Below are 26886 nucleotides of genomic sequence, written 5' to 3'. Positions count from 1 at the left end.
ACAATATGAAGTCACACTCTGTGCGTATGTTTTTAAAAATACATAATTTAACATATATATATATATATTAAAAAAAATTATAGACCACTTAAAGTGTTTATTACAAATAAATTACTAAATGCTAAAAATTAATATATGTAAATGAACAAAAATTTGCATTTACAATTCTGTGAAAACGGGGGGCTGCAGCACCCCTGAAAAAACTGTAGAAAGAGAGATGGCAGAGAGACATTACAAAAGAGAAAAGGTCAGAGGAATATCACTGGAAAAAGAAGGGTTGTGATCAGGCAACAGCTTTAGGACCCGTGATAATATTAGAAAATATAAAATATTAGTGTTGTTGGATAATCTGTTGATGTAATGTTAGCTGTAGTAACAGGACAGTTTTGAGTGTCATTGTTTGTCTGGAGCTGCTGTGCTGCTGGCGATTAACAAACAACTCTTGCTTTCATATACTCTTGTGTACTGTGTTAATTTTTTGTTCTTCCTTTTTCGCAAAGCTTTGTTTTGCTTCGCTTCTGCTATGATAAAGATACATTTACTCTTGCATTGTGTGTTTGTGCATTTTGGAGGCGGAGCAATGAAGGGAGGGGCGTGTTTGTTTGGGTTGATTTCAAATATCAACAGTGTTTCTCAGAAATCGCATACTGCACCTTTAAAATAAAATAACAAAAAATTAAAATTAAAAAACAATGAATAACTACTAAATAGACATCTAAACTTGAACTCAAATGAAAACAGAAAATATAAAAAAATAAAAACTTATAAAAAAAACTATATTAGTATCCAACGCATTCTCACCCCAAGGCGTCACTAAAATGACAATTTTGACCATGCTTCAATATTCGACGCTTTAGGCACCCTTTAACGTCAGTTACATGACGCGATCCTAGGGCGTCATCTTACTGACGCTTTACCTTTAGCGTCAGTTAGATGACGCGGGTAGGTTTAGGTCTGGGGTAGGGTTAGGATTAGATAGCGTCATCGAACTGACGTTAAAGGTAAAGCGTCAGTAAGATGACGCCCTAGGATCGCGTCATGTAACTGACGCTAAAGGGTGCCTAAAGCGTCAAATATTGAAGCATGGTCAAAATGATTCCCAAGGCGTCAGTTTCATGACGCCTAGGGATGAGAATGGGCTGTAGTATCGCATTGATAAAACAATAACACTTCATAGCACAAACTCTGCAAGATAAGTTACACTCTAAATTTTTACATTTAGGCTTTAGTGCTTGTTTAAATGATGTGTAAGTATATGTCATAGTAAAAGAAAGGGTTTATAAACCAACCGAGTGAAGCCAACATTCCATAAACAGTTTAAAGATGAAGTCCATATGTCTCACGTGTGCTACTGTTCTTAGTTGCATCTATCTGCTTTTTTTAAATGCAAACTTTTGTAATGACTTATTTTGTTTTATATGACATAACAAGAATCAATTGACATGAATGTATATTGATTTTGCTCTTTTCCCTCTCACAGGCTTATAGAGACTGTCTTTCACGTGTCAAGCCCACCAACAAACCAGCACTAAAGGATCAGATATCGCCGTAAGAATGCTGCTATTATGATGGTGTGCGAGGAACACTGGCAGTCATGGTGGTAAAAGTAACACAGGGCCCTCTCTGAACGGTCTGAGCCGCCCCTCCCAGTCTATTAGTCCAAATTGCTCTTAATAACCACAGTTACACGAGACCCGCCAAATGATTACAGCAGCGTGCGGTTCACACTCATGGCCCTGTGCGACCAGACCAGCCAAGAGCTGCTGTGTAGAGAAGAATCGACATAAAACCAAAGCCATAAATCTGATCAATTCATAAAGCAACAGCAAGAACAACATGATTCGACGCAGCATTCGCTTGAGTTACGCACTTAGTTTGAGCAACAATATTGATGCTTGTCTTCTTGTGTGTCTTGGCTCCCATTGGCTAAAGACCATTGGATCCGTCTCCGGGTTGAATCTCGCAAGGAATATTTTCTTTACAAATGAGTACACGTTTCTGGGGAATTTCATGCTAGACAAAATATATCTGCACTTTCTCAATGGCTTAAACGGTTAGGGCAAGGTGTAGACCACCTTAGTAACAATGAAAACAGACAGTGGGCCAGGCTTACTAAACAGGGCAAATGAGCGCCGATGGCAGTGGAAAGTTCTGCGCGTGATCTACTGACGACATGCAAATTAAAGAACACAGCCGGATCATTTCCATAATGACCAATGCAACCCACCAAGACCAGCGCAAATTAGCGTCTGGTTTAAGGCATGCTTTTTTGAGTGGTAAATAAAGGCGCAAATAACAGTAAATTGACTAGCGCAAACCTTAGTAAATCACCTTGCATTATTCATTTAAATACTCTCCTCCTACAAATTTTGCATCTGAAAGGGAAACCCTGCTAAAATAACCCTGTCCACGCCTTTTCAGCGCTAATTTTTCACTGCGTGCCTTTAGTAAATCCTGAGTTATGTTTTAACGCCAAAAGATGGTTTGCGCTGGCGCAAGCTGTTAGTAACGCATTAGTTAGTTGTTTTGGGTAACGCATTACAAGTAACACAAGTTACGTAATCAGATTACTTTTTTCATTGCCGTCGAAAGCAAAAAAAAAAGTGGGTGGGTCCTCCCCCAAAAAAATGTTACTGGAGTAAATGCCATTTCATGTATTCTGGTGCCTTTTAATTAACCCTCTGGGGTTTAAAACAATGTATTGTTTTATTTGACTGATTAGGCAGGATGATTTTCAGATCATTTTGAAGCAAAAACTCTAGGCGACAACATCCATTAGTCAAAAGTCTTGTGGAGACATATTTAGTATGTGTTTTGTGGCCTTATTTCAGAAACTTTAGTTTTTAGTTTTTGCAATAACCATGCATAAACAATATTCTCTCAAAAATACAAACATGTACATACATGTTGCTCACATATTATGGTAGCCATGTTTGTGCTAAATAGAGTGTAATTTCACCTGTGCCATTAATATGTTTATAAGCAACTGAAAAAGCACAAATGTCAGGGCATGTCAAAACATCTCAAGGACCCTAGTCTCAGCCTCAGACGTCACGCCCACGGAACGTTGGCTAAACATCTGATGCATATGGTACACTTAACTGGAAACACTTCAGGAATGTCGAAGTCGTCATCTGATTGGTTGAATTTTATCGGATTTCCGGGGGGCGCTAGTGTCGCATTTAATTTCGGTACGCCGGGAAACAAAGCGCAGACGTGTGATTGCGGAAGAAAAACTGTTGTGTTTACATGAGTGACAATGAGCATTTATCAAGTTCAGCTAAACGTAGGATTCTCAAAAGTATGCGGCATAGACTCTTGAAGTTTTCTTCTCCTTCTTTGATTTTCTATGCTGACTGACTTGTTGCACGCAGGTCTGTTGTTGTGGGGACATTTCCATGCCCCGAAACGTGACGCTGAACGAAACGATCTGTAATTGGTTGTTTTACATGTCGGTCAAACGGCCTTAAGGGCGGGCCTTGGCCAAAGAAAGCTGCTATGAATTCCAGACCTTCAGCCGTCAGTCTGAAGGTCTGGCTACGCGAGACTACAAGGACCCCAAAAACACCTTAGACCCCAGAGGGTTAAACAAGTAAACTAAAGTCATTACATGCACAGCTATCCGTGGATTATCCCGCTGCTGATACCATGGTCATTTGCCAGCATTGACAACTTAAAGCTGTTATTGATGTTTGGAACGCAATATTTGACTGGGTGGGTACAACGGGTTATTTTCGTTATTTTCGTCGTTATCCCTCATTGAGAAATATAATGTAGGGATTCAGCTGAAATGGAGTTTAGTTTATTAGGGCATTCCTCAAGTGGAATGGATTTGACTGACGGCGCTCTGAAAAGCGAACAGACATATGCGCTGAATTAGACATGGTAAAAGTGAGTGGGTCCAATATCATTGGTCTTAAATAATGTAACACATTACTTTTAAATTTACAACAAAGTATTACTTTTTCAAATAAGTAATTCAAGTTATTTTGTTTTCCCATGTATTGACCGACAGCTCTCCTGTCCCCATGTTGAGAGAAACCATGAGTAAATGCAGAGGCGTTGTGTGTGCTGTGTAAACATGATTATTGTAGTTCTAGAGTGTGAGTGTGCATTTACTCATCTCACTCACACAAAAACAGATTCAGTAACTAGCATCATCGCAATCTGAACAAGAAGTAAACGAGAAAGTACGAATTTTCTTTTTTTGAAAGTGTGAACACTTATAGTGATGAAAAAATTCCACAAGAAGGAAGATATACACCGTTTACCCTAGTCTTATGAAGTGTTCAAAAAATCGTCTCAATTGTGTCGGAATTTCAGGAGAAACATCCAAGACAGATTTGATACATAGACCTAACGGGCGAACTCAATTAAATCTTGTGCATGAGCAATGAAAGAGCAACCTCTGAGCAATAAAACCGTCCTTTGGAAAATAACTGTATGACGTTGAAACTTAATTAAAGGCCTGAATGTCTGTCTGTCTCTCTGAATGAGAGTTTTTGTGTCTCTCTCTCAGTTTTTCTCTCTTAAGCGCAGAAGGAATGTGTAAACAGGCAGAGGCAGCTTCACGACACACTCGCAGGACGTTGCACAACTCTAAATGCCTCTGAATGTGTCATTTCCTGCATGGCCACCTGCCTTCCGCTTAACAGCAGATGAGGATAAGCAATAGACCTCCATAGATAATGTAGGAGAGAAGATTGACCTGAACCATTTTTTGCCTAAATAAAAGCTGTTAAATTGCATAAAAGTCCCCAGCAAACCTCAGAGAGGCTAATATGGGTTTTAAGGTCAACATACATTCTTAAAAATTAAGGTCTAAGTCTAAGGTCTACATCTGTGGTTCCGTGAAGAACCTTTAAAGGGATAGTTCACCCTAAATAGTTATCCCATCATTTACTCACTCTCAAGCCATCCTAGGTGTACATGACTTTCTTCTTTCAGCCAAACACAATCTGTGTTACATTAAAAAATATCCTGGCTCTTCCAAGCTTTATAATGGGAGTGAATAACTGAGATTTCGAAGCCTAAAAAAGCGCATCCATTCATCATAAAAGTAATCAATACGGCTCCAGGGGGTTGATAAAGGCCTTCTGAAGCGAAGCGATGCGTTTTTGTCCTGGTCTTATTTGTGATTCATTGTTGCATGTTATTATTACAAAGAAAAAAAGTGTATATGTTTTTTTATATCATTATGTGTCATATATATTATTTCAGTAAACGTTTACTTCATTTTAAGTAATGAAAAAGTTGTTTGTGGTGTTAGTCAACAATATTTACTCTGGTTTATACTAATTAACGAAATAAAAAGACATCAGCCAACTATATAATTCTGTAATTACGCAACATCTGAAAGAAAAAAAAAACGAGTCTGTGTTTACACCAACAGAAGCCATGTCATCAACTGGTATTTTCCCTGATAAACACATGCACACAAAGCCAGAAAGAAAAACTGAAGATGAATGAGCTGCGTGAGATGAAAGGCTCGTCACATCAGAGATGCCCGAGGGCACGATTAATCCGCTAATGAATGAAGATCACACACTGGCATAAAGTGGCTCCAAAACGCTGCTGCCAGATGTGTTAATTGAGATGAGGAGGTAAAGAGGAAAAAAAAACGAGACTTTAAGAAGTGATATTGTTGGTTTAGCCGCCAGAAAGTTATCTATGAATACGAGGCCAGTGGCGACAGATGTGTGCCAGGCAAGTTGGCATGTTCTTTTTACAAATGTGCCAGGAAATTGCGCCAAGGCTGGATCTACAGCAGCGCTCATCAGACTGTGTGTTTCTGTGTATGATGGCGTGTGACGACGTGAGATGAAATGTTGATGCTTCAGATGTTCTGGGTTGGTTGCTAAGGGGTTCTGATAGGAGCGCAGTTCCAGAAGTTAAAAACTCCATGGACACTTTTCACAGACTGAAGATGCGTTTTAGCGGTCATCCGCATCATAAATCCTGCAAAGTTTATATATATATATCTTTTTTTTATGTATGTAGAAGACTTATAACACTATACCTATTATATTACCTATTACAGCGGCTATGGGACGGCTGTTTTCAATCTTTTTTTCACTCTTTTTAAAAGTTGTGAAAACACTAGTGTGGAGTTTTTCTTTTGCTATCTGAGCAAACTGGAACGCAAAAAAATATATTTAATGTAGTCTCTCATTCACCGCTATTGAAGTTTACCCAACTATGATGACTTCCACCTCTGAGAAAAGGCCCGGGTCAATTCATTTTTCACCATATAGGGAACATTTTTAGCAGTAACTGATTCGTTGAACAGACCTTTTGTTAAATGATGGTATATGCTTTTGAAGCCATCAGCCCGCATTATTTCAACTTATTTTTGTAAAGAATCTTGTTTAACAGTGGAATTCATGGCGAAAAACCACTAATGATGCTGTGAAGAAAATTCCACCAATCAGACGTTGCAACCAAATCGATCTAAAAGAGCTCTTTAGCTCCGCCCACTCCCATGACGTAATCGAGAAGGTCTCCCTACGCTGTCTAAATACTATCATATTTGTATATGTACACTGCAAAAAACGAAAACAGAACATTTACTGGTAATTTTCTGCCAGGACATTATCCAGTAATTTTATAGAAATTTCCATGAAACAAAAAACACAACACAATGCAAGGCATAATTAAAAATACAGGGAAAACTTCTGTAAAACTTTTTTTTTTACCTCATTACTTTACAGTACTTTGTGCCCTATTTCTACTGATTTTTTTTTTTTTACATTACACACATTAATTTGGTTATGTCATTCGCAGTGTTTCATGGGCTTGTAGTTCTTTCTCTCATGTTGAGTTCCCAGGTGTGTACCTTTGTCTTTTTCTCTGATTTTTTAATATTTTTGTTTCAAATCAAAGTTTGTAATGTGATTCTCTTAATAGCTGGATTGTTTGGTTTATGGCTCTTTAACAAAGACTTTTAAAAACAATTCCCCTTGAGAAAAATAATAATAATTAAAAACTCACTCCCGGATGGGCACTGTTGCACTTTATTGACACATTCCTATGTTTCTTACTAATCCAAATCAGTTTTTATGATATTCTGGTCTTTAATACGTATATCTCAGCTCCCTCTTTGAAAGTTAAAGGGATTTTTTGTGCAATCATTTAGAAACGTATAGTAACAGCACATTGAAAGCTTGCTTGTCATGTCATGAACGCTTTGAGTAATTTCACGACCGAAAACGAAAAAAAAGTTTGCATAAAACGTAAGCGTAAGAAACATCTGTCCGTCACCGTTAAACAGTTGACAGAATCCGATCTACTTTTATCCGATTATTGTGAAGAACTTTGGCCGTAATGTCAGATTGCAGCAGACTTTAATATAAACGTACTAAAGAAAGTCAAGCACTGTGTGTTCCTGGTTCCATTCTCTGCCACATGAAAGTAATTCATGACAGCTTGTGTGTGTTTACGGGTCCTGGGGTTCAGTGTGAAAATCGAAATTTGGCAGCGTCTTCTAACAGTTGGCTTTTTTCAGGTAGTGAGAGCGACTGAGAAGTTTAGGCACGAGAACGGTAAGGACTGCACACAACTCACAAGTTCAGACATCAACTCCGATGAAGTGGCTTGCTTTTTCATAATTGACGCATAACTGGAGCTTTTTGCCAGATCAGGTTCCTCCGAGAGAGAAAACATGGGCTGTTTCTCTTTTCCGTGACAAGTATCTGTTCAGTGTATCGGTAAAACAAAAGCATCAAAGTTTCTTTTCTGTCTGAGAAATGTCACAATGGTTCCTATAAATCTATCTGATCCTGTAATGACCCAATATTGATGTATAAAATGGATTTTCTTTTTTTTTCTTTTCTGGAAATACATCCTGACCTTCTTTTGTAACCCAACAAAGGGATGGATTATTCTTTCAATGCTTCATATTCAGAACTAAGAGCATGGCTCTATTCAGAATAGTTTAGTATATTATTCCTTAAGGGATCGTTCACCCAAAAAAAATTATCCCATAATTTACTCACCCTTAAGCCATCCTAGGTGTACATGACTTTCTTCTTTCAGCCGAACACAAGTGGAGTTATATTAAATAATATCCTGGAGGGTCACTCTTCCGGCGGAACTCGACTTATAAAGTTTTAAATATGGATGTTTTTCTTGCAAAAACCCATCGCGTCACTTCAGAAGGCATTTATTAACCCATTGTCATTTGGATTACTTTTATGATTGATGGATGGAGCTTCACAAACTCGGGCACTCACTCCATTATAAAGCTTGGAAGAGCCAGGATATTTTCTAATATAACTCTGATTGTGTTTGGCTGAAAGAAGAAAGTCATATACACCTAGGATGGCTTGAGGCAGAGTAAATTATCGGATCATTTTCATTTTTGGATGAACTATACCTTTGATGCAGCATTTTCAGCATGTCTTTAATTCCAGCATGACATACTACATTTGTCAAAATTTGAGCACACCCTGTATCCCACAATGCAATGTGCTCGGTTTTACATGGGCTTTTTTGGAATGGAAGATTTGCTTACTGAAAACTATGCAGTAAATACTGTGTATTATGAAAGCCAATTTATATATATATATATATATATATACGTATATACACATATATGTGTGTACTTGTGACTATATCTCACAATTTAACTTCATAACGTAAACTATTTCACAATTTTCTTTAGTATATTTACTCGAAGGGAGATGAGTGCTTCCTTAGTATATTGCGTATTATTATCAAAAAATAGCAAGTAAATAGCATGACAAACATTTCAAACAGTATTTTACCTCACATGATTATGCTAAATGTTTTATTCAGAATGTGGATGTAAAAAAATGTTCTAATAAAAAAATTTCATTGGAGTGCATTTTACAAGAAAATCCTATTGAAGGTTTGCTAGTTCAAAATTCCCCGTTTTAAATCAACGTGTTGCTTGCCATTTCTTTGCAATTAATTGCGAAATGTAAAAGCAATTTCTGAGTGAAAATTGTAAAAAAAAGCTGTTTTGCATTTTTAATCAAATTTTGTAAAAAAAAAAAAAAAAAAAGTGTAAGATGAGCAGGTTTAAAAACCCAGCAGATTGTGCACTGCGCAGTATGTAGTGCACTATTATTCCATTCAGAACAGAGCCAGAGCACAGGTCAGAGGTCAAGCTGCTCGCTCTTAAGAGCACGTTGATGGACAGACACAAGAGGCCAATACAGTAAACATTTTCACAAGTCAAGCGGCCTTGACAGCACGTGTTTGTATTTGCCTCTCGCTGACCGTGCCTGCAGCTCCTCAAAGGCCGTCTTTGTGCATTGAGGCGTGCTGAATCCATTTTTTAAAACAGTACCGTAACACAATCTATGCATCAATTCATGCATCGGGCCACACGTCTCGTCCCACTGGCTGGGCGTTGTGCCACGATGCTGCACAAAATCATTCATCTTTGGATTCGGGCGCTCTTTGCGCGTGCTGATCACATGACGTGTGATATTTGGTACTCACTTCGCGGCTCCCGCGGTCCGTCCACTGTGACCTTTATGGCTCGATGGTAAGTCGCCACTTGCGGTGGGTTTGTGAATACTGTGATTGTCAGCGTGAAGCTCTTTCCTGCAAAACACAAAAAAGGTTCAAACCCGATTAATCCGCCGGACAATGTGTCGCATTCATTGCGCAGCGGTCATTTGCATTTCTCTGCTGGTGACGGTGATGACTGTGGGATTTTAACTGCGAGGAACTCGAGCCATTGAAAAGGGCCTGGGCGCGACGGACAATAATGGAATTGGTTTGGAAAGTGAGCCTTGCTGAGATTTGAACTTGTAACATTCAGTTGTTGGACATGACAAATCAGAAATGCATAAAACAGGCCATATTAGGTTTTAACGTACAGTCCATGCAAGTGAAATAAACGGCTTAATGCAGCCCAGTCTCACACCCAAGGCGTCAACTAACTGACGCTTTAGACCATGTTTGGCCATGCGTCAATATGCCGACGCACAGGGTACCCCTTGAGCGTCAATATGAGACGCGCCTCCTAGTGGTCTAATCCTAACCCTACTCCAGACCTAAACCTACCCATAACAGAAGCGTCATCTAACTGACGCTAAAGGGTGCGCGGCATTTGATGACGCCCGAGGATGAGCGTCTCATGTTGACGTTTGGGGGGTGGTGTGTGCGTCGGCATGTTGACGCATGGTCAGAAGCGTCAGTTAGATGACGCCTTGGGATGAGACTGTGTTGCTTAATGACTGAGCTAGGCCTCTGTCATTACTGTTACTGGTTGAGTAGGACCAGTAAGCAACCACCTAACAACCACTCAGAACACCTTAGCAACTGCATAGCAACCCCCTGGCAACCATCCACATCATGCAAACATTGTAGAGGTTATACAAATGTTCTTTATAAAATGAAAATAGTCAAATTTTCGAATATTAAGTGAACATATAACTCATTAACAGTATATTTAATAGAATAAACACTCATACAGGGCTTGATGGGCTTGCTGGGGCTATAGACCCACCAGAAATGTGCTTAGCACAGTGGTAGGTTAGGGTTAGGGTTAGAATAAGTTGACATGTACTTTGCATAGTTACTTAAAGTAAGTAGAATGTCTCTTGGAGGAGCATCATAATAAAGAGATAGCAGATATTAAGCAGACAGTCTTCTACTCCAATGGGAATTATTTGACATGTTGTTGCAAAGTTACAAAAGAGACCATCAAAATAAAGTGATACCCTTTCATTAAAAATAAAAAAAATTAAAACCCAAGCAATATTAAGAATCTAAAAAAACAAATAAGGTCTATTAATGTTTTAATGGGGAGGAGTCAATTGCATGCTCAGGTATTAGCGAATGGCGATCATATTGAGCAACAGTGATCATCATAATGGTGCGCTATTAAATATGAGGAAAAATATCGTGGAGTTCAGACACATCTTGGAATAGCTCAGAAGGCGTGTTGCCCTCTTGTAATCTGCTATTGGTGAGTTGCTATCTTTTTGAAGATTCACTCACGTTATAATACAGATTCGAATTTAAATATGTAAATATATTAATATTTAATTTGATGCATATTTGATTAATACATTTGTATTACTATTATCAATTGAATATTTTTATTCATATGTATTATTTTTCTATTTTTAAATAATTTTAAATATATATAATTTACAGCAAAAAAATAAGAATCTACTTACTAGACATTTTCTTCATTAAGAAATCCTCTACTTTTACTTTTAGACCTCAACTGTTGCAAAACAATAAAAAATACAGAACCTTGCTAACATTCGCAAGCATGTTCTCATGCAATGGCATTTGGATTTTCCTTTTTAAAGTGCAGCCAAGAATAAACTTCCACAGCAGTGCTGTTATTAGTAATCATTTTTTTATGTGTGATTCAAAACAAGGGTTGGGTGTCAAGGTGGGTCCTGCGGTCACTGATCTTTCATCTTTCGTGACCTTTTACTGAGCAACTTCTCTCTTTCGGATTAAACGTTCATAAACGTGTGAGCTCTTACTTCCAATTAACTTTCGACACAAGATATTATTCAGCTAAAACGTGCTATAGAGTTGAACCTTTCTGTCAGTAGAGCACAGGAAATATTAAGATACTTCTACTAAAGGCAGACTCAGCAGTAATGTGTAATGTGCGAAGCATGCTGTGAAGTCAAGCATGACACATTCTCAGAGATGCGATCTGCAAGTAAGACAGGAAGAAGTGGGTGGAAAAGCACTGACACAATACAACAGGCAGCTACACTTGGCTTTGCCTTCTTAGCTTGTGCATCAGCAAGCATGTCTTCTAAACTAGGTTTCATTTACTAACTCTTGGAATGGGAAGAGCTTTCAAACAAATAATCTAAGGTCACCAAACCCATTTGTTGAGTTTATATGCTCACCACTGTAAAATAAAACGAGTGTAATTTTAACTGTAAAATACTGTAAACACACACTACAGAAAAAAACTGTATGAAGCTTTAATATAGCTCATACACTGAACAAAACTTGAAACATGAAACAATTTTTGGTTATACATTATTTCGATGTATACTTTATTTCGACTTTAGACATTAACTACAGTATAAGTAACTTTGTAACTGCATGTCAACTAACTCTCATTAGACTGTTAGGTTAGGGTTAGGGTTAAGTTTAGGTTTGAGTTAGTAATGAACGAGGAAGGTTGTGCACTTTACATAATACATTTATATTTAGTTTACTTATAATAATTGTGTTTTTTTACTTGAAATGTTTTTTTCCAGTAAGGTCAACATAATTATGTCTCAACTTAACAGTACAAAATCCTAACTCGTTGTCTAAACACAAACCATTTATGTTAAGTAAGTTAATTTAATCCATAACTATTAAGTTAACTTAATTTGTTTGTGTTGGATTACATGATTGATTTGTGTTGCATTAACTGAAACTGGGCGGTGCTTGTTAGTTCCCAGCATGCTTTGCATATGGTTGAATTAACAGAGAATAAATGTTCAAATTAAGTGTTATTTTATATTTTATTGTGTGTAATTATGTTTATATTGGAATTATTAGAACCATTTAAATTACAGTGGGTTACCATGATGGAGAAGAGTGGAGCATTTTGTTTGGCTGTGGACTGATTTAATTATTTTTACTGTGTTAGTTGAAGGAGCATGTCAATTTTAGCATTAAAGATGCTAATATGTGTTGCTGCTAGCAAATAGCTATACTCAAAGTAATCTGCCCTAACCCTAAAAAAAGATGCAAATGAGTTTAATGTAAATGTAAATATCATGTTTAAGACCAACACATCTATTTTGTGTTCAAATAACATGATAAAGGTTGGTTGACTTAACTTGGTTTGTTTAGATGGAATATAGGTGGCATGATTAAATCATGTTCATCCAATGAATTATTAGAATAAGTTGACATGTAGTTGCAAAGATATTAAGCAGACAGTCTACCAATACTCTAATAACTGCAAGTTGACATGCAAAGTTACTTAAGGTGTAAAGTGTACCATCAAAAGAAAGTGTTACCCTTTTTTCACTCAGAAATGACAAATAATTACACAGAAACAGCAAGTAACACCTTGAACGAAACGCTGAATGACTGAAATAGTATTTTCTTGTAATCCTAGTCTAACTTTAAAAAAAAATCCTTTACAATATTGAGTAGGACCAGTAAGTGACCACCAAGCAACAACTCAGAACACCTTAGCAACTGCATAGCAACACCCTGGCAACCACCCACAACATGCACACATTGTAGAGGTGAGGCACATTTTCTTCATAAAATGAAAATACTCCAGTTTTCAAATATTAAGTGACCATATATCTCATTCAACAATGTATTTCATAGAATAAACACTCATGCATGCATTTTCTAGAATTGCAACATTTCAATTAATCATGCATTTTCTAGATTCGCAACATGTAACGTTATTACTAAAGTATTTACACTTTCTACCATCAATTAGAAAGAGTAAATCATATTTTGTTGAAAAAGCAGTCATGCATTTCCCATATGCATACTTTTTTTTTTATTAACTGCCAGATTTTTGATTTACCAACATTTCTGCACATGTTACATAAGTCTTGCTAATGTAATTACTCTTTCTTTTCCCCCACAGGAATCTGTCCATAAGCCCCAAAAAGCACGTTCTTGGACCCACCCGAGCCCTACCCAGCGAGCTGATACCCAACACACACCACGGCCCAGCCCAGCGTCTAACCGCTCCACCAACCCTGGCATCTGCCATCCATCCAACGCCTGGCGTCCAGCTACTAAAAATATCCTAAACGCATGGCTCATCCAGCGGTGTTTTTCTGTTCCAAATGATTTCCTAAACAGAAAGAGATTGTGAAATGCATAACTCCTGATCAACAACAAACATCCCGCCCTGACCTAACCAACCCAGCATAGCCAAATCCATTCATAAATAAGGGCACAGCGCTTCTGAAAACAGAAATGTGTTCCTGCACAAATGAAATGTTAAACACATTATGTCTCAGGAAACGGCATTGCTTACGGTAATTCAAGGAGCGCTATTTTTCTGATGTCATTTGTTTGATTGCGGTCGATCTTATTTTAATCTTCCACACAGTGCATCGTATCGTTTTCCATATTTAATTTCCTTATGCTGTGCTATCTCCTCCCTGACTTCCTCTTCCAGATCCCGTGTCATAGATAGAGGAAACTCTAGCCTGTGGAGGTGTGGGTCTCCATGCGGGCCAAGGCCTGTTCGCTGTGACAGCTGTGAGGAGATAACACGGATGCGCACCCTTGGCGTGTTGGGCGGTGTGTGAGGACATTCACTGACCGGCCAAATGCTGCACAAACTACTGTTTGCACGTCCGTGTCCTCTTGGACGGATTGTGGGTCGATCTGGTGTCTTCAACACACACGCATGCAGATGCCACTGATTTAACCACCACAGACATAAAGAGTAGCAAACCATTATTACCTATGATATTTATGTCCAGTTGGCCGATTAACACAAGCTTTATCCATCTTTATCCATCCCATTTGTGTCACTTCCAGAATTTACCAACAGCCTTGCATTGGATAATATTCAAATATGTTGTGGATGTGTTTTGCAAAGTAAGACTGTCCTTTTTTAATGTCCGATTCATGCAGTAAGATTTTTTTTAAAGAAATTGTTCCATTTAGAAAGGATGCATTCAATTGATCAAAGGCGACAGAAACTACTTCTTTTGATCTGTTCATCAAATAATCCTGAAATATATATATATATATATATATCACAGCTTCCACAAAAATATTAAGCAGCACAACTGTTTTCAACATTGATAATAATAATAATAAATGTTTCTAGAGCAGCAAATCATCAAATTAGAATGATTTGTTAAGGATCGTGTGACACTGAAGACTGGAGTAATGATGCTGAAAATTCAGTTTTGCGCCACAGGAATAAATAGGACTTATTAAATAAATTGACATAGAAAATAGTGAACTAAAATTGTAATAATATTTCACAATGATACAGTTTTTACTGTATTTTTGATCTAATAAATGCAGCCTTGGTGAGCAGAAGAGACTTCAAAACTATTTTAAAAAATCTTACCGACATTAACTAAACGGTGTGTGTGTGTGTGTGTGTGTGTGTGTGTGTGTGTGTGTGTGTGTGTGTCTATATAAAAAAAGGTACAAAAGCTATAACTGGGGCAGTACTTTTTCAAAATGTACTGCCCCAGTGATATAGTGATATATATATATAGGCAATATATGTGTGTGTGTGTGTGCGCGCACACGCGCGTGTGTCTGTGTCTGTGTCTGTGTCTGTGTGTGTGCGCGCAATAGAATTTAGTGATAGGAAATATGATGTATAATTAATTGTTGAGTGTGTGTGTGTGTGTGTGTGTGTGTGTGTGTGTGTGTGTGTGTGTGTGCGGGTGTGTCTGTGTGCGCACAATAGAATTTAGTGATAGTAAATATGATGTATAAATAATTGTTGAATTAAAATTAACCCTATTTACTCAAAATTCTATATTGTATATGTATACATATAATTTCTTTTTAGTTTTTTGAATTGACACTGGCAGAGCAACCACTTCTATCCTTTTAAATCTCAAAAGTAACCAAATATCAGACAAAATCAGTTAATCACAACATACATCAGCCATCGGCTACACGCATGCTCTCATGTCGGCATCAGCTATTGAAAAAGCCCATATAAGTCGAGCGGCGCTTCCCCAAAACACCTGGAGTTGTTTTCATCCAGATTCAGTCTGTAGTTTGTGGGCGCCATGCGAGGGATTCCCTGCTGCACACGTACGTGCTTCACTTTAAGTGCCCGTGTGGATTAGCAGGGCAAGTCTAGACCTCGGATACGCAGCCTCCAGCAGCAGACGGGCGCTCCTGTGATCTCCTGTCCCGTTCTCTTCAAAGCCCTGCGCTCTCAATGCCTTCTTCCGACAGGATCACAAGAGCAGGATTTTGTCTTTGACAATAATTGCAAGCATATCAAAAGCAGCATTCATCCACACATAAGCAGTCTGTGAGCACTTTGAGCCCGCATTCATGTGCTAAAGAGTTTTTTGGGGGGGGGGGGGGGGGGGGGGTGTAGGGTGTGTAGGGTGGATGTAACACAGAAAAATATTAAATGGAAATACCATTTTTACTTTGCAACAGTTACATGCTGCTTTAAGTTTTTTATTTTAACGTTTTAAGCTTCGGGAATACTTAAATGACAGTTATTTTTTTTGGGAGCACACCCTTTTTCTTTATTCTCAACGTGGAAGCACTCAAAATGTTGGACGCTTGTGGAAAATAATAATGCGGAGGCCTCTCTGTGATTCGGTTCCAGTTCTGCAGTTCTTTTCATTTCGGTGTTATCCGTAAGCGAGGAATCTTGGACAGTATCCTATTTGTGTTCATGTAAAATATGCTATGTATAATTTACATCATATTTACTTTTTTTTTTTTTACAAGTTACACAGATGCCATCAATAGACTCTTAAATAGCAATAAATCCGTTTTATATGGGTATTTGCGGTAAAACTTGACTTTTCCTGTCAATTCGGATCGTGCGCCGCATGCCAAACTTTTATTTCTAACATGTCATTTATTGTAAACGAATGTCTTACGTGATTTGACCCTTTTTATGATTCAGCCAAAGCAAACGAAGCGGCCAGCGAAGAATAAATAAAATTAAAGTGGAAGTACCAACCTCTTCCACTCCTGCCAACAAATCTCAGGTCGTTGAAACGCGCCACCTGATTCTTCATGACAGCTGAGGCGTTTCGCAGCTCTGCCGAGTAGTTCTCGTCATTCCCTGCCATAACTGTCACCACGGTCCCGTCAGGAACATCTCCCAGAGCAACAACCTGAGCAGAAAACACATCATTTACCCTGATATTCACTGTTTACATTCATATACGGTCTCAATCCTGATCAAAACAGGCCTGTGATCCAGATTATAGGTGACATTTTGAAACTAAACTGCTGTATAACACAATAATAACACAATAAATCAAGTCAAACACGCAAATATATCATCAGACAAAAGCTAGATTGTCCTTTAAGGTGAGCTTTCAAATTGTCTATGTAAAAAAATCACCTTAAACTGGTTGGAAAACATCAGGTGATATCAGTTAGTATAAATGAGTTACACCAAGACATTACTATTGATTCAGCAATAAACAATGAGCATAATGTCTAAAGCGAATTTGAATATATATATTGAATAGGCCTATATAAATGTATATATATTCCCCCTTTGTTTAAAAGTAAGTCCAATGAAGGCACTTAGAAAATTAATATAAATAAAAACACACATTTACTTATTGCCAAAATTACTATAATTTACCTTTTCCCCCCTAAAATAACAAACTGTAAAAATGATGTTTAATTCAGATGAATGATGATTTGATGTTATTGTTCAATGTGAGCAGGAGCAGCTGGTTCAGTTCTACAAGCTCATCTAAATGAACAAAGGTTTACAGAACAAAATGACTCTGGAATCATTACAGTGTTACAGATACTTCAGATGCATTTATATGAAATACTCTATCTTTGGTGAAAGTATTAATAGTTGTGTGTAATTTAGGCCGCGTGATTAAACATGCATGTGTTTGTTTCTATGAATAGCTTCAAATCGCTCAGATTTCACTTCTCTCCAGCACGGCAGGATTTCTCATTTTAAACATCACCCACAAATAACCGCGAACAATAATTAAAACAAACAACAACTAGGCCTACACTATTATTAACATTAAAGCACATGAATGTGGAAAAGAAACACTGGTAAAAACATCATAAATCGTGTCCATCAATACGTTTTTAAATTACAATAGGAAAAACCCAACAATGCTGCTCAGATTTTTAGTTCATGTACATTTAAATAAAAGTTTGATTATATATGAAGTATTTATAACCTTATATGTAACGTCAAGACCTGTGAGTTTACATTTACATAAACAATCAAATTAACTTAAATAGAATAATTTTATTGAAACTGTTATAAATGGCTGCGTTTTTCTTTCCTACTAATTTTTAAGTGTGTTTTATATGAAATGTTACGCATTTTAATGTTGTCTGGATCTTGGCCAGGTCTCTGTTGTAAAGGAGATTTAAATCTCAACGAGACCAGCCTGGTTAGGCCTAAATAATTACCTGGTTTACATTAATAATAATATATTCATTTATGAATGTAAACGATCTACTGATCTACTGGTCGTGTCTAAAATGCTAAACACATCACGAGTTAATGTGCATCTAGTAAAAAAAAAAAAAAAAAAAAAAAACATACATAGTTTAATGTAGCCTAAATACTAATGTTTGTAAATCACTATTAAATCCGTAAGTGTTTCTGACCTTAAACGCCACCGGGAGAGTTTTGTTGCACCTCCAGTGAGACGGCAGCACTGAGCACAGAAAGTTGGGGCTGTCCGTGCGCACGAGCTCGGCGGGGTGGTCCGCGATGATTTCCACCATGGTTCGGTTGTCGTGCTGTCGGAGTCTCGGCACCGCCGCGTTCGGCTCCTGCTGCACATCGCTCATCTTCCCCGCCACCGGCTGAAGGCTGCTGGACGGCGGACTGAACCTGCGGCTGGTGTTCGGGTCTACCGGAATGCGCATCACAACAATGTCAGCAAAGGTAAGGACACTTCAAAACCAGCACTAAAGTCAGTGTTTTCAGCCAGGATCTATATAAAGTCCGTTAGGCTGAGTAACGCGCCTTCCAGAAACCGAAAAAGTTGGATGAGATCGGTTCCTCTCAGGCTTTACGCGCAAGCTTTACGCGCTCCCACAGGTGAATCGCGTTGAAATTAACGCGCACGAGCTCATGGTTACACGCAGAAGAAACGCAGACATAATTTACGAGGCGATTTTTTGCTTCTCCAATGTTGAACGTTGCTGTAATAAACTTCAAAATCCGGGAAAAAAGAGCGAGTCACTTCGCGTTATACGCGCAGCGCTCGATCGGAGAGTTCACTTTACCGCGCTTCTTAAAACGTGCCACCATGTAAGTAGTAAAAAGAAAGTTTACGGCTTTGCAAAAGTCCTCAAGACCTTTCTTGGTCCATGCACGGTCTTTGTGAAGGGTTAAAAAGGTGATTCCAAAGGTTGTGGTTAGAAAGATGAAGGCGCTGCAAAGCCGCAGTGTTTTTGTCTCGTTGTGTGGTTTGTCTTAGGAGGCAGGGACTTGGGTGAGCTCAGGTTTTTTGTGGTTTATATATATATGCAGAAGCAGGAGGATTATTATGCTGATGAGTCTTGAGCACGTCATGTCTCCAAGCACCATTTCACGGCATCAAAATAAATCAGCAATTCAGAGGTTTCATATCATTTTTTTAGAGCTCTTTTTCCTCTTATACCAAAGCAATCCATAAAATACTACACAGAGACCCTGTTGCTATAAATAAACTGCAGAACAGTTGTCATTTATCTCGAAATGTTAAGAGATGTATAAAAGAAAACAAAGTAAGGAAAGACCTGTATTAAGCAACTAACAGTGAGATATTCAACAGTAAATTCTTTATTATGGCAACAGCAAGTTTTCTTTCACTGTTCACTCACGTGAGACATAACGAGCTCATAAAGAGACATAAACACAACTCATTGAAACCAGACAGAAAGCAAACAAGCAAAGAAGAGAAGTGACTCATTTCCAATTTCTAAAGGCAGATAAAGAGCCCGGTTAAAGTTAATATTATACAATAGCAGGACAGAAGCCATGACAACAACATTGAAGAAGTGTATGTATACATGTTAACTTATATATTATGTTAATGCATATACCATATGTTCATATTTTCGGGCTAATTATTATTTTTTTTTAATCTGAAAAAGATTGGGGAAACTACTAGATACAAGGTCAAAGAATAACATTCGAATGTAATAATAAGTATAAAATCATCATTTTAATCATATGAGTTATTTTCTAATAATTCTTTGTTGAAATGTAGATGCAAATGTTATGTTAATATTTAGGCTATTGATTTTTATTTGATTATTATTAGCCTATTGATAATGCTTTTCATTATTATTATTGTGGGTTTTGGTTTTAACCGGATAAATCTGAAAAGCTCTTTAACGTTTAAATGCGTCTTTTATTATGCGACGAGATTAAATGCAGAACTACAGCACTTTTCGCTTACCACTGCGGGCTATTGCGTTAGATAACCATTTAAAAACTACATTACCCACAATCCCTGGCAGACCGAGTGACGTCAAATAGACACGCGCTGAACAGTATGTTTACATCAGTCAAGTGCCTTGCAGTTTGAAAGAGCACATGTGGATGGATTGAATAGATCTTAACATACATAAGGTAAAAATAATCAGTTACTTTAATGTGTAAGCTTAAAATTCGGTTATTTATTTAGTCTGAAAGTCAACTGATATTGATACGAGACTCGAAATGTTCTGTTTGTTCAGTTCAGTCCACTGTATGTTCACAAAGTGTGTTACAACACTTTTACAAGCATCATTATGTCTTTATGATGTTGACAAGCATTTTATTTGATATAGTTTTAACTGTTTGGATTCTCTGAAATCTATTGAAAGTTGTTAGTTTTAGTTACAGTTATGGTAAATAGCTTTTTGATATGTCACGTTATTTCAGTATCTTTAAGTCATACATAAGCATTAAATAATATATACTGAGCCAAAATGAGCTTGCTTATGTGGGTATGCAAATTAAATATGCACATTATTAATGCAAAAATCATAATTAGATGGAAAAATCTCAGTGCTGATCCCGTTTTCTTATTCCAGGCTCCAGTTGTGAGCCTGTGGTTAGTTGAGGTTTCATACTCTGTTCTTCCTTCACAGTCAATTCTGTGTTTTATTCTGGAAAAAATCATATCCTCACTTTTGTGTCTAGCCTGACTTTCCCCCCATGTGTATTGTTTGTAAAACCTTGGCTGTTTGAAAGACCGTAGGAAGAGTGATGTCAGCACTCGACATGAAGCCTGACTCTGTGGAAACTTGCACACACACAGATGATGGAGATTTGAACGTGCGATTCGTTTCTTCTCCTCCTCCTCCTTCCTGTCCAAGTACACGTCCGAGAGCCTTTAATCTACACGTTTCGGTGTGAGAGAAATGGATTTCGCATGATTGCAGATCTTGTGGAGACGCTGGGAAACTGTGTGTGGCGGCCCGGCGAGGATGTAGGAGGGAAATAAAACATCCAATGGCTCTGAATCGCATTTGCCACTTCATTAGGGCCTCGAGAAAGACGCACTATTAAGTTACATTTCCTTCTTCGGCGACTGCGAGCGCCAAATATGTTTCTGATTTTCCCCCTGTTATGATGATCGTCTGAAAATTTATGAGACAGCTGAGTTGGGGTAATTGTAATTAATGAAAAATATAGTTGAATATATATTGAAACAGCATGTGGCGGAAGGTTGGATTGGGATGTCTTGGATAAAGAAGAAATAAATGTGTTGGAGGTCTTTGAATGCTGATATTTGGGCTTTCTTAGAGCCGCAGTAGTAAAAGTACCCTTCCTCAAAATCATTTTATGTCACCAAGAGTCATCCGTATTTTTGTCTTTACACGCTGTAGGACTACTGCTCTTGGCAAAATCGACCAAAACACAAATCGAACGCCCACGACTAAATGAGGAAATTAACTAGGCGTCTGTAGAAAAAAAACAAAACAAACTTAAAAAAAAAGACGTGGAAGCTACATAAAAGTCCTGACTATTTAATTACATAGAGGAAAAATGCAATAAATAGAACGGCTCCCTTTTCTGTTCTTTCAAAGCCTTTTGCATGTTGAAGTAATCTTGATTCATTTGCCACATCTGAATTCATTTTGCCCAGTATGGCGACCATCTGCCTTCACAAGTCAAAGCAAAAGCTTTATCTTTCATCCAACAGAGGGGGCGAAAACAGAAGGAAATGTTATGCCGCGATGTGTTTATTGAAGAAAAGGGCCCTGCGTTTGCTTTGGTGACACTTTGGAACATTTAGTTTCATGTCCCTCTGAGACAGAATTAAGATTTATATTGGCTCTGATTAAAGGAGAAGGTCACTGAAAAATGACAATTCTGCCTTTATTTGTTCACCTTCATGTCGTTCCAAACCCAAATGCTGTTGTTATTCTTGTGGAACATGAAAATAAGAAATTTTGAAAAATATCCTGGGTGCTCTTTGAAGCCATTCGGGACGTGTGCTGTCAAACCCCAGAATGATTAAAGCTAGTCCATGTGATCGGTGCTGTATTTTGAGTCTTTTAAAGCCACGTGACGAGATTGTCTGTGCTTTGTCATAGCTCTGAAAAGCATTCTCCATTCTCTGTGTTGAAACTGCTGTCACTTTGGTTTGACGTTCTTTTTATTTACAGTAATTGAATGTGAGCATGAATTAGATTTGAGAGCTGCAGATTATCTGTGATTAATGGCTTAAAGTCTGCATGAGACGGAAGTTGCGATAGTTTTTTGAGCCCTATTGTGACACATAGTGTTCACCAAGTCGGTACTGAAATAAAAAAAATGTGTCTCTGATTGGCCATTGTGTTCACGCGCTCATTGTAGCCAATTACAGATAGATTTTATGAGCGCGAGCACAATGGCCAATCAGAGGTGTTTATGATTCTACTCAAAGCGTCACATTTTTGAAATTTCTGTAACCTTTTGACAAAACTAGTGACACATGAGTGAAACGGCTTCTCGAACAAGAAAAAATGTAGGGCGGGACTTGATTTTGTCAATGGGGTATTGATTGGATGGTTGTGGTTTGCTATTGGTGGACCTCATGTGAAATGAGTGAGAGGTTTTCCCGCCCTCGTGCCAGTGAACCGTAACCATGTCATGTCTAAGAAAAACTCCAATATTCTATATATATATATATATATATATAAAAAGTTGTCAATTTTAATTTCATGGCAACTTTAATGGTGTGTTCACACTTGGCAGGTTTGGTTGGATTAAAATGAACTCTGGTGCGATTGCTCTGTTAGTGCGGCTCATTTGAATAAGTGTGAACGCTGCCACCATTCCCTGGTGCGCACCAAACAAGTGAACTCAAACAAACTTAGGTACGGTTCGACTGTAATATTAACGCAACACGGACCAAAAACGTGTAAACGAACAATAAACATGTGACATCTTGTGTGTGTGACGGAGGGATTCCTGCCGTTGTTATTACTACTTTACACATTTTATAAGCTCTTCACAAGTCCGCTTTATCATACAGCTACCACCATCACATAATATACGCACATTGAGCGCATTTATCCGAGCACACAGCATTGGTTTGGATGTTTGAAAAGTCCACTCGCAAAATATACGTCATAAAAGCCGTTTTTTTTGTGGTATCTTTAGTTTCAGTATTAAAAGTGACAGTAACCCACGACTAAATGTAAATGTTTACTTTTTTCGTCCAGACCAAAAGAACCAAACTAAATGTGTGAACACACCCTAAATTTCATACTGTTTTTGAATGAGGGTAAGCAAATAATAATGATATCTTGTTTGTCAGACTACACCAGCATTAATAGGGATTATACGTCTCATGTACGTGAGAAAAGGGCCGTCCGCTTGTGAGATTTGATAGTCTGATGCCGTAGGAAGGCTGTGGTTTCTGAGTCACTCATGTCAGCTTCAGGTTCAAACAGACCAAGGTTTGCTCAAATAATCCCGGTGGGCCGTGACGAGGCCGACAATGAGCGCATTTGAATTCGACAAGCTCCATTTCTGGGGTTGTATCAGCATCCTGTTAATTTGTTTTCTTTGTATTAGAGGAAGTCTAACTGCAAACTGTGCAGATAGCTGTGTGATGAATGTTAACTGCTCGACGGCACGTGCTCTGATAATTCAGATACATTAGCAAATAATGATGTTCTGATTTCTGAGTCTGATAGTAATGTTGACTCTGGTTCTGGAGAGTGGCAGACAGATGCAGTCAGAACCACCATGATGTTAAAGGAATAGTTCACTTCAAAATGAAAATGCTGTCATCACTTATTCACCCTCAAGTTGTTTCAAACCTGTACGAGTTTCTCTCTTCTGTTGAACACAAAAGAAGATATTTTGAAGAATGTCGGTGACCAGACAGTTGACGGACTCCATTGACTTCCATAGTATTTTTTTCCTACCATGGTAGTCAATGGGGTCCATCAACTGTCTGGTCACCGACATTCTTCAAAATATCTTCTTTTGTGTTCAACAGAAGAAACTCAAACAGGTTTGAGACAACTTGAGGGTAAATAAGTGATGATGACAGCATTTTCATTTTGAAGTGAACTATTTCTTTAAAGGTATAGTGTATTTGAGTGACAGACCGATATATGAACCATATAAAATGCAGATTCTCAATGGCAATTTATCAGCTGATTAATGAGCCAGGCCTCATAGTTTCCAAAAACAGCCTGATCAGTGCTAGTACGCATTTTCCATTTTCATATTATTATTATTACGATTAGTATTTTAAAGTATTAGTAAATTTGTTTGTGAACTGAGTATAAATTGAATACTCAATTTATAGCTTATATATATATAAAAAAATGTTCACAGAAGTATAAATAATTGGTATTATTATTATTGGAGTTGTTGTTTTTTGTTGTTGTGAATTGAGTATAAATTATATACTCAGTTTATAGTCAAGTCGTTTAAAGTCAAAGTTTAAAAATCTTATATTTTAATTATTAGATATTTATATTTTTATAATTATTTTTTGTTTTAATGTGTAAATTGTTCAATCAATATATACTGAATATTTGATGTCATTAATTTATTTTTTATGAATTGTGTAAAATGTACAAAACTTTTACTGTAAATTCACAAAAGGTATATATATATTCGAAATTTTTATCATTGTTATTATTATTTATATATCTCTGATTCAAAATTAAATTTAAACCTAAGGATGTCAGGATTTTAGATGTAAAAGCAAACAAACAAGACTTTTGGCATGCAATTAATAAATACTTCAAGAGAGAGACAGAAATGGCATCAGCATTTTAAATATACATATTGGTTGACGACAACTTTATAGTAATGTTCTGTGTCTGTCATTTTATATATTGGCCCCTATAAATATTTAAATGCTTTTTGCATAGGTCGTTGGTTCATTTTGATTTCAGGGATTTAGTGCCAAATGAGCACAACACTAAAATGTTATATGGAATTAAATTATGCACTTTTTATCATGCCATGTAATGCTGGCTAGATCAAGCGTTTAGTAAACATTAGAACAAAAACAGACTTTAAACATGTCTGCCGTTCCCTTTGAACTAAAAGATCATTTGTCAGCTCTCATTGCCTACAGAAGTTTAAGCAGCCTTGCTTTGGTCATTAAAAATAGTTCAGTCTCACTTGCTAAAAAAAAGCATCCTGCGTCCGTCTGTCTGACATCTCTTTGTGAGCGCCGTTTGTCATTGACTCCGGTTGAACGTGTCCTGCTCTGAACATGTGGCGTGTTTCCCCTCCTGTCAGTGGATGCATCAGGAAGCGTTTTCCATGTGAAGTGGCTTTATAATTGCTCAGGCTTTGAGTGGGCGTTGTGTAAAGCGTGCGTGCGCGTGTGTGTGTGTGTGTTACAGATGAGCAGCAGTGCTGCGAGCCCCATGGCAGCCAGCAGCACCGGGGCCGGACGCGGATCTGGAAAGGCCACCAGCTTCATCCCTGAGCTCCAGAGCATGATGTAAGTGGATGAAAGTTTTCCTGTCTAAAATCATTCGGAAAACTCTGATGTGTTCCAGGCCATTACAACAAGCACTGTGGAGTTGCATTGATGATGATACCCTGATATGGTGATGACTGTTTAACATATTCATATATGTCATTTACGTGATACTCCAAGATAATTCAGAGAAGAATATGGTTGCTACCTTGGTACATGGTTTTTCCCATAGGTTAAAGTCCCCCTATAGCCAATCAGTCTCCCTTAAAACTCATCTTTGATCACCAAAATGACATATTTAAACGTTTTTTTCCTTGAACACAAACTTCATGCCTTAAAATAGCTTGAATGTAACTCTACAGCTTGCCTCATTTAGTATACGCGGTTCTATGAATATGCAAATTAGCCCCGCCTCCACTCACTCACACCAGCTCAGTGATTCACTCGTTGACGATTGGTTACAAGGTAGTTTGTGACGTCAGAAACACCAGCGATTTCAAACCGTGTTTCTGAGACTGTCTTTGATTCACTGCAGTTTTAAAGGAGAACATACTCAGCAATGGTCTTGACTTATGAATTTGCACATGGTTTGTCTTAAAACATATTAAAAACACCACATAGACATGTCAACTACATTAAAAACTTGATTTTCACCACAGGGGAATTTTAATGTAATACTGATTTTATAAAGCTCCAATAAGGGCTGTCACGAATCCTCGGTTAAATTCGAATGCTCGTCTTTAAACGATCCCCGATTGCAATTTACCCGCGTCGATTAACCGGCAAAATGCCGGAAGTTGCGGGTTCCACGGACGATAATCCATGAACCGCATTATCAGACCATTTTCTAAGACTGGACGATATATTAAAACCATTTAAATATCATAATATTAGCAGAGTGCTGTTGTGAAATAACAAAAGCTGCGATTCAATTGCATAAATATATACACTACCGTTCAAAAGTTTGGGGTCAGTGAGAATTTTATTTTTATTTTTTGGAGGAAAGAAATCAATACTTTTATTTATCAAGGACAGTAAAGACATTTATAATGTTACAAAAGATTCTATTTCAAACAAATGCTGTTCTTTTGAACTTCCTATTCATCAAAGAATCCTAAAAAAAAAAAAAAAAAAACTGTACAACTGACAGACCAACAACTGTTTCAACATTGATAATAATAATAAATGTTTCTTGAGCATCAAATCCTCATATTATACTGATTTGTGAAGGATCATTTGACACTGAAGACACTGACACTGGTGATGCTGAAAATTCAGCTTTGATCACAGGAATAAATTACACTTTACTATATATTCACACAGAAAACAGCTGATTTACACTGGA

At 37.6% G+C, this 26886-nt stretch overlaps 2 protein-coding genes across 5 annotated transcripts in view; one reads left to right on the top strand and one right to left on the bottom strand.

The window, feature by feature from the left end:
• runx2a (RUNX family transcription factor 2a) overlaps nucleotides 1-26886 on the bottom strand; it is a 68334-nt gene that overhangs the window by 25213 nt on the left and 16235 nt on the right. For all 3 annotated transcript variants that reach the window (XM_056255945.1, XM_056255946.1, XM_056255944.1), the window contains exons 3-5: nucleotides 18277-18524; nucleotides 16631-16787; nucleotides 9469-9573 (exon numbers count right to left, since the gene is read on the bottom strand). In XM_056255945.1, coding sequence (XP_056111920.1) covers nucleotides 9469-9573; nucleotides 16631-16787; nucleotides 18277-18524 — 510 coding nt within the window. The remainder of the gene's footprint in view (nucleotides 1-9468; nucleotides 9574-16630; nucleotides 16788-18276; nucleotides 18525-26886) is intronic.
• Nucleotides 18420-26886, top strand: part of supt3h (SPT3 homolog, SAGA and STAGA complex component) — a 147171-nt gene continuing 138704 nt past the window's right edge. The window contains exons 1-2 of one of the 2 annotated variants that reach the window (XM_056255947.1): nucleotides 18420-18559; nucleotides 25462-25562. In XM_056255947.1, the coding sequence (XP_056111922.1) occupies nucleotides 18533-18559; nucleotides 25462-25562 (128 nt within the window). In that variant the 5' untranslated portion in view covers nucleotides 18420-18532. Of the gene's footprint in view, nucleotides 18560-20098; nucleotides 20237-25461; nucleotides 25563-26886 lie in introns of those variants that run through there. The other variant, XM_056255949.1, reaches the window with a different exon arrangement.

The sequence above is a fragment of the Rhinichthys klamathensis genome, unplaced genomic scaffold (assembly GCF_029890125.1).
Source record: "Rhinichthys klamathensis goyatoka isolate OS25496 unplaced genomic scaffold, OSU_Roscu_1.1 h1tg000123l_1, whole genome shotgun sequence".
NCBI classification, from domain to species: Eukaryota; Metazoa; Chordata; class Actinopteri; order Cypriniformes; family Leuciscidae; genus Rhinichthys; species Rhinichthys klamathensis.
The sequence above is the reverse complement of the archived record's forward strand: the minus strand, read 5'-3'. Positions and strand labels throughout refer to the sequence as shown.